The sequence below is a fragment of the Apaloderma vittatum genome, unplaced genomic scaffold (assembly GCF_000703405.1).
Source record: "Apaloderma vittatum isolate BGI_N311 unplaced genomic scaffold, ASM70340v1 scaffold10222, whole genome shotgun sequence".
Lineage (NCBI taxonomy): Eukaryota > Metazoa > Chordata > Aves > Trogoniformes > Trogonidae > Apaloderma > Apaloderma vittatum.
The window spans coordinates 1699-9934 of NW_009701869.1; the positions used below are offsets into that span (position 1 = coordinate 1699).

Genomic DNA, 8236 nt, shown 5'->3' on the forward strand with positions numbered 1-8236 from the left:
CACCCAGTCAGACGAGCTGCCACAGGGCCAGTTTCTAAATGACAAGTGCAAACACAGGGCAGGATCTTGGGTGCAATCTGCCTTCAGGATTGCTTTTCACTGCCCTTGCTGGAACAGACCCAGCAGAAGGCACAGCTGCACGTCCAGGCTCCTCTCACAGGCTCTCCCTTCGCTCTCCCAGGCTGCAGACTCCATTTGGAAAGGGCTGCACCTTTACCGCATGCAGACCTGCAGGGAATTGTCCCCACAGTCTGGGAGCTCTTTGGGATGGATTCATTCCCCTGTACAGCCCAGATAGCTCGCCCAGCAGACACAACCCCACATGCAGCAGGGCATCACCATCATGGAAACAGTGCTGTGCTGGAGGAGAGGGAAGTTCTCACTTGTCCCCAGCCCAGTGGCTTGAGACCTGCTCCACATGGGGCCAGTCATGGGGCAGCATGGCAAGGTCTGCCACAGTGCTCCTCCACTCCTCTCCCACAGCTCCCTCAGATCCCCCTGCCCCAGACGCCCAGAGAAGGAAAAAATTTGGGCTTGAGTCCCATCTTCTCCCTGGGAGAAGATGTTTTGCAGGAGCTCATATGGGATGGGAGCCCACCTTGTTCAGTGGGGGCAACCCAAGAGAGGATAGTGTGGCCTGGTGCCGCTTTGCTGGCATCTCCTGGGACATTGCACTCTTGCACTTCTCACCAAATGATGGCAGGTGGGGTGGCCACATGCTGTCCCAAGGCTCTTGTCCCTTCCTTCCTCCCTCCCCCTCTGTGACCTGCTCTTCTTGCCCAAGCCTAGAGAAAGACTCACACTAGGGCAGGGCCACTGGTTTTGTCTGGGCCGGTTGGGAACATAGATTACGAAATATCGCAGGTAAGGAAGAGCCTGGGAGTTTCATTTGCTACTAAGTCTCTTTTATCAGTTCTGATCTCTTATACAAATTTTGCAATCCTGACGCAAAGCAGCAAGTGTACATCCTTTGTGAGAAGATTGCAGAACAGCTTCTTGGATGATCAGACAATACTGGGGGCAGAAGTGGAAGTTGCCAGGCAGAGCACATCCTTCTAGGGGAGAGGTGAACCCAAGGCTCAGGAGACACAGCTCTTCCAGGGAGATCTCCCTCACAGCTCTTAACCAGACACCAGCACCACGACTTTTTCTAACACCACGTAGTGTACAGTTTCTGCAGCTCAGCTATCAGAGATGTTTCCATTTGTGATGAGGCATTCACTGTGCATGTGGTGAAATCTCTGCTCCAAAAGGGGCCTGTTGCTTTAAAGTGGGGAGATTACAGTTGTAAAGAAAATAGAGAAATTTATTTGAAGTTCACAGGGCAGCAGCGAGATAAATGAGCTCATTGCATATGATCTGTTTAATTAAGATCAACTCAAATGCTACCCTTTTCCTCAATGCCTGATCAAAAAAAGATCAGGGGAATTACAGAAAATGTGAACCCAATTCTCCTCAAAGCTGTAGGTATATCAAAGCCGTGTTACTGGGGTTATACTGGTGCAGGTGTGAATAGTATTAATTCAATAAATTAAAAAGCATCTGCCAACTCAGGTCCTTCAGATCTGTGTGTGCTTGCTAGTGGGGTAGAACAAAGCCTAAATCTCCTGCCAAGCAATATCTTGGTCCTCTGAATGAGATTTCCACAGCTTCATCCCCTATCTTAGGTGGCTAGCTGGTTCAAAATCGGCACCTTGCTCCTGGTCAAGGGTGTGAAGTGGAGGAGAATATGTCTAGTGTTTACTTTCTTTCAGACTGCAAATATTTTTATGGTTTGATTAAGCAAAAAGCCTTGCCTCTGCAGAAATTATTTGCCTGCCCAGTGATGAAGAGGAAGTGCCTGTCGAGAAGATAGGTCTCCCCTATATGTCAAAGGCTATATCCAAGACTTGGGCCGTCAACTAATGCTGAGTTGAACATGACCTGAGGTAAATGCCAGCACAGCTTTGTAGCTGGACTGCAGCTGAAGGTAACTGGTGGGGTCATTCAGATTTGCTGAGAGATAGTGCAGAGTCCGTTGGGGTGACGGCAGCCACCAGGGCTTCTCCTGCATTATCTTTCCCCGACATATCCCATCTGACACACTGTCCCCTGACCAACACTGGCAGGTGCTGTGGGTTTGGCTGGGATAAAGTTAGTTTTCATGTGAAGCTGGGAGGGAGCACAGCCAGGACAGCTTGCCTCAACTCGCCAAGGGCATACTGGATGCCGTATGATGTCACACTCAGTATATAACTGGAGGAGTTGGCCCTGGGGAGGAGGGATCACAGCTCAGGAATGGGCTGAACGTTTGGCTCCAGGTGGTGAGAAATTGCATTATGCACCACTCCCTTATACCTCCTTTCATTAATTTTATTGTTATTGTTATTTATTCTCTCCTTATGTTGTCCTGTTAAACTGTCCTTATCTCAACCCACAAGGTTTCATCTTTTTTCTTCCAATTTCCCCATACCGCCTGGTGGGGAGGAGTGATTGAGCGGCCATGTGGTGTTGACTGGGTCTAAACTATGCCAGTCATTTTTCACACCCAAAGTGAGGTTCAAGGGGTTGAGATAATGACAAAACCACCCAAAGCATGTTAAAACCAGATTTGTTATAAGAGTTTCTTAGTTAGGTAGTCACTGGTCACAATGTTGGTTCAGTTGTTCTCCTGGTGGTGATTTATAAGTTCTTAGAGGCACTATATATTCCCTGTGGTGATGTTTATCACCTCTGGCAGAGAGATCAGGACTATCGCTTCACCCTGGTGGTTAATGTCGACCTACAATACATCATTGGTCATGAGGTTAAGCTAGTGTTTGTACATTGCTGTCATGCCTGTACCTCGGGCGCCTTCTCTTGGAATTTATTAGTAAGTGCACCCAATCTGTGGGGAAGGCAAGGAGTGACACACTTTCCTGCTCTTCCACTTCTTCTTTCTCCTTCCAGCTAATTAAAACACCTTTTGAGAATTCTGAATGTCCTTGAGTTGTTCAAGCCATCAGGTTCTTACTGCTATATCTCCTGAATGCGTCTCTGGTCTTGTTTAGGGTCACACAGATGTTAGGGTCACACAGATGTTAAGGTCACACAGACATAGAATGTTAGGGGTTGGAAAAGACCTTGAAAGATCACCTATTCCAACTCCCCTGTCAGAGGAGGATTCCCTAGAGTAGGTCACAGCAGAATGCGTGCAGGTGGATTTTGAATGTCTTCAGAGAAGGAGATCCTCTAGTCCTTGTAGTATTTGTTACTCACTTTTTGTAGACATGACCTTCCAAGGTCCTTTCCAACGCCTAACGTTCTGTGATTCTGTGATACAGTCAGGCGAAGGAAGGGGACAGCCAGGTGCATTTACTGTGTGGATCTAATGCCCTGGCACGTGAGACTCACAGGAGTACAAGGCTCTAGTGGACACCGGTGCACAACATACCCTGGTGCCATCAAGCTGGAAAGGGGCAGAACCCATCCATATTTCTGGAGTTGCAGAAGGATCCCAACAGCCAACCGCATTGGAGGCTGAAGTGAGTCTAACTGGGTATGAGTGTCAAAAGCAGCCCATCACGACTGGCTCAGAAGCTCCCTGTATCCTTGGCATGGGCTGTCTCTGGAGAGGGTGTTTCAAGGACCCAAACCGGTACAGGTGGGATTTTTGGTATAGCTGCCTTGGAGATGGAGGAAATAAAAAAACATCTACCTTGTCTGGTCTCTCAGAGGACCCTTCTGTTGTGAGGTTGCTGAGGGCTGAGGAACAACAGGTGCCAACCACTATCATGATGGTGCATCGACAACAATATCGTATCAACTGAGACTCCGTGGTTCCCACCCATAAGGTGATCCATCAACTAGAGAGCCAAGGAGCGATCAGCAAGACTTGCTCATCCTTTAACAGCCCTATATGGCCAGTGAGAAAATCTAATAGAGAATGCAGACTAACAGTAGACTACCGTGGCCTGAATTAAGCTACACCACCAATGAGTGCTGCTGTGCTGGACATCTTAGAATTTCAGCACAAACTGGAGTCAGAGGCAGCTAAGTGCTATGGCACAATTGACATTACTAATGTCTTCTTCTCTGTTTCTATAGCGGCAGAACGCAGGCTGCAATTTGCTTTTACCTGGGAAAGTGTCCTGGACGCCTGGAATCAACTGCCCCAGGGGGGAAACACAGCCCTACCACCTGCCATGGACTGATCCTGACTGCATTGGAGAAGGGTGGAGCTCCAGAACACCTGTGATACATTGTGTGGGGCAATACACCAGAAGTCTTTGAGAAAGGCAAGGAAACTGTTCAAATCCTTCTGAAAGCCAGTTTTGCCATAAAATGAAGTAAAGGTCAGGTGACCTGCACCAGAAATCTAGTTTTTAGGAATAAAATGGCAAGACGGGCATTGTCAGATCCCAATGGTTGTGATCAACAAGATAGCAGCTCTCTCTCCACTGACTAACAGAAAGGAAACACAAGTTTTCTTGGGTGTTGTGGGTTTTTGGAGAATGCATATTCCAAAGTACAGACGGATTATAAGCCCTCTCTAGCAAGTGATGTGGAAGAAGAATGATTTTAAATGGGGCCCTGAGAAGTGACAAGCCTTTGAACAGTTAAACAGGAAATCATTTGTGCAGTATACCTCGGGCCAGTCCAGGCAGGAAAAAATGTTAAAAATGTGCTTTACAGTGCAGCTGAGAAGAATGGCCATAGCTGGAGCCCATGGCAGAAAACAGCAGGGGAAACTTGAGGTCAGGGTTATAGAACAGGAGATAGAGAGGATCTGAGGCCTGCTATACTCCAGCTGAAAAAGGAGCCCATACGAAGGAGTCCACGCTGCCTCGGAAGCGGTTGGTACTGAAGCACAGCTCCTCCCGGCACCCTGGCTGCTGGTGCTAGGCTGGGTGTCCAAAGACACGAAAGTCTCCTTTATGCATCATTCCACTGATGTCACATTTTACCTTTTTCTTCTGATTCTCCTCCCCATCCCATGGGGCGGAGGGAAGGGGTGAGCAAGCAGCTGCCTGGTGCTTAGTTGTCATCAGGGCTTAAACCCCAAGAGGAGCATAGGCAGGATGCTGCCCACATCATAGAATCATAGAATGGCCTAGGCTGGAAGGGACCTTAGAGATCATCTAGTCCAACCTCCCTGTCATGGGCAGGGACGCCACCTCTTGACTAGACCAGGCAACACATGGGGACCGAGCGGGAATCGAACCCGCGACCTCGGTGTTGTCATTGTTGTCAGCACCGCGCTCAAACCACTGAGCTAACAGACCCCCCCATTGTTAGTGTAAGGAAGGATTCTTTCAAATCAGAGTGCTGTTGCTGGAGCCAACAGGTGACACGACTCTAATCCACACTCAGGGGGCTTTTACACAACTGAGTGTTGCTGCCTGATGCCCTGGACACCAAATGACCTCCACAGTCCTGGCCTCAAAGGGAAAGGGACCTGCAGCCTCTTAGCCACTCCCACACACAGCCCTGTCCCTCCAGTCCTGCGTGGCTTCACTCCAGCACTTCGGACACAAGTGCTTCTGGAGGAACAGGCACTTGTAGCATGTATCCCCTAGACATTTGCCAGGGATATAGCCCAAGGAAGCCTTGCCTCGCCTTACAGCATTTCATAGAATCATAGAATCACAGAATGGCCTAGGCTGGAAGGGACCCTAGAGATCATCTTGTCCAACCTCGCTGTCACGGGCAGGGATGTTATTTGGAAAATTCCAGCCATTGTGTGGCCTCTAGAGGACGAGGCACTTCCCCAGGCCCGTCAGCCCAGAACTGACAGAGAGCTTGTGCCTGGTGCAGCTGGGACAACAGCACTTCATATCTGCCCCATTGCCTGAGGGGGCAGACAGGCTCTGGCTACATGGTGATCCTCAGTGCTCTGCAGTGGGGAGTCCTCCCTAAAGCAGCTTGTCCTTCCCCACACCCGCCCACACACAGGCAGGGAGATTGCAGGTGAGCGGCGCTGCCTCTGCTGGGACACGCCAGGGCTGCCTGGAACCCTTGACGCTGCCCCGGCAGCGCCTGCAGCAGGGTGCGTTCGGCACAGCCGGTCCCCTGGCACCGCAGGAGCATCTCCAAGGCTCTGCCCAGCCCTGGGGTGCCAGGCTGCACGGGCTGTACCTGCCCACTCTGTCAGACCAGCTGCCACGGGGGCAGTGTCCAAATGGCAAGTGCAAACACAGCGCAGGATCCTGGGAGCTGTTGAGAGTTGAGGCTGGGCCGGCCACTGAACACTGACAAATGTTCTCTAACCTCTCTCCCTTCCCAAATGGGAAGCGAAAGGGAAATAAAGCAAAGAGATCCGTGGATTGGAAAAGAAAATTAAAACAGCTTTAATAAAGCAATAATAGTACCAATAGGAAAATAATGAAAATAATGAAATATATACAAATATACACAAACTCAATATTGAACCCAACTACCCCCTGATAGCAATCACCATTGATGTGCAGACCAAGTGGCACTGGGGAAGCCTCAGGCTCAGCGGCAGGTAGGAGCTGGGTACAGGGAGCTGGATTTGGAAAATCAGGATCAAATGGCTAAAGATTGGATGGAGCGTGTATTCACATAACGTTAGGTCCCGATATGATACTTTCTGCACCCAGCAGGACAGCCCCACTTGCCTCAAAAGGGCCAGCATTTTCCTTGCTAGGGGCTGCCATGGGAAAACCAGCACAGGAGATTATTGCTAAGGCAGCTCACAGTTATCAGGCTGAAAAAGAAGAGACAGAGCCTGAAGCATTTCAAACACAGCAGCTCCTGTTCGCATGAGAACATCTTGCTGCGCTGTTCGCTAAGGGCAGGGCCATGCATGCAGGTGGTGTAATTGCAGACACTGAGCCAGAGCTGCCTGTGGGCTCCACTGGTAGGAAGAGTGGGATAAGTTTCTCCTGTGGCCCAGGGATCTTCGTAATGCGGCACAGCACAGGCACACAGAATGGTGACCATCGCCAAATTTGCCTGTAACAAGAGTACTTCCTGCAGCAGGGCAGGCTGCTTTAATACACTGTGTAAACAGAGGATAATTTGCAGACCGCAAAAAGTTCACGAGCTTCCTCAAGTTACCTAGGGCATAGTAATATGGCTGTCAAAAGGGAAAAATAAAAAATCAAGCACTTCCCTACTCTAGTCACTCAGCCCCCAGATGAGATACCGTGATCCAGACTGCTGTTCCACATCTAACAGATACAAGGCGAGAACAAGATAAAACACTTTGTAAACAAAGGTATGTTTATTTTGTTAAAAAAAGTTACAATTGCACCAGAGGCTTCTTTGTAGTCAGAATGCCCTTCTCAAACAGGAGCGTGGCTAGAGAAATCCTGTCCTCCAGGGTTTCACAGGGAAGAGTATCCACACAGACATGGTTCGGATAGGAAGACAGGAGAAATTCGATACTGTCTGTATACTCAGGATCGATCTCAAGGAACTTGGGCTCCTCCTTGTGATACACTCTTGAATTTTCTGTCGTGTAATACAGCATCACACCTGCTTCTTCATTACACAATCTAATGATGCCGTGGCGGAGAAGACGTACTTCTGTGTCTTTTGTTATCAGAATATCGACATCACAGGGGCCTCCATCTTGCCACCGGGCTGGGAAGCCATAAACACTCTGTGCCTTCTCATTCTGCGTAAGCACCGGGGGGAGACAGTCATGAAGAAACGACTTGGCTCTCTGATCCACAGCAGCATCAATGGGTGCGTAGTCAACAAGTTTCTTTATCAGGCTCTGCACCTTTTCCATAAAGGCTGTTCGCCGAGCGTCAACTGCATCCGAGTTGGCGACTCCCATGTAACTCAGGTAGTCCATGGGAAGCCCTTGCCGGTACTCCACATCCTCCTCCAAGGCCATCTGCAGGGCAGCTGGGAGGAGCTTCTCCAGGAGGTCCCCCCAGGAGTTCCTCTGGTAAGAAGACACGGTGATGTGGAGCGAGTGAGCGTCGGGGAGACAGTCGCCCTGGTGGATAAAGCCGCGGGGGAAGTACAGCAGGTCGCCAGCCTCCAGCACTGTCTCCAGCACAGGCTCGCTGAGCTCCGCCTGCGTGAGGTTTGCGCTGGAGAACTGAGGCAGCACCTCGGCCTCCGTGCGGGGCTTGTAGACACGCCAGTGCTTCTTCCCCTCCAGCTGCAGCACAAAGGCCTCAATGTCGTCGTAGTGGGGGGCGAAGCCCTGCGTCCCCGGTGGCGTGAGGTAGGTGTTGGCCCCCGCCATGCTGCCAAAGTGCTCCTGCAGGATGGAGAGGAACTGCCAGACGGTGGG

The 8236-nt window shown here is 50.2% G+C and overlaps 1 protein-coding gene and 1 non-coding gene across 2 annotated transcripts; both read right to left on the reverse strand.

The window, feature by feature from the left end:
• Positions 1-5161: 5161 nt before the first annotated feature.
• TRNAV-GAC lies at positions 5162-5243 on the reverse strand. Its single transcript is given in 2 exon segments — positions 5162-5197; positions 5207-5243. It is a non-coding gene; the product is annotated as a tRNA-Val (tRNA).
• A 1949-nt stretch (positions 5244-7192) lies between these two features.
• On the reverse strand, positions 7193-8229 carry LOC104281348 (chromosome unknown open reading frame, human C14orf169). The gene has a single exon (XM_009879317.1). It carries the CDS (start codon positions 8186-8188, stop codon positions 7226-7228), a length of 963 nt encoding a protein of 320 aa, XP_009877619.1. The 5' UTR covers positions 8189-8229; the 3' UTR covers positions 7193-7225.
• Positions 8230-8236: the final 7 nt, after the last annotated feature.

What these genes read in the sequence shown, in the direction of transcription:
- LOC104281348 (XM_009879317.1), bottom strand. Translation starts at nt 8,188, where the DNA reads ATGGCGGGGGCCAACACCTACCTCACGCCACCGGGGACGCAGGGCTTC.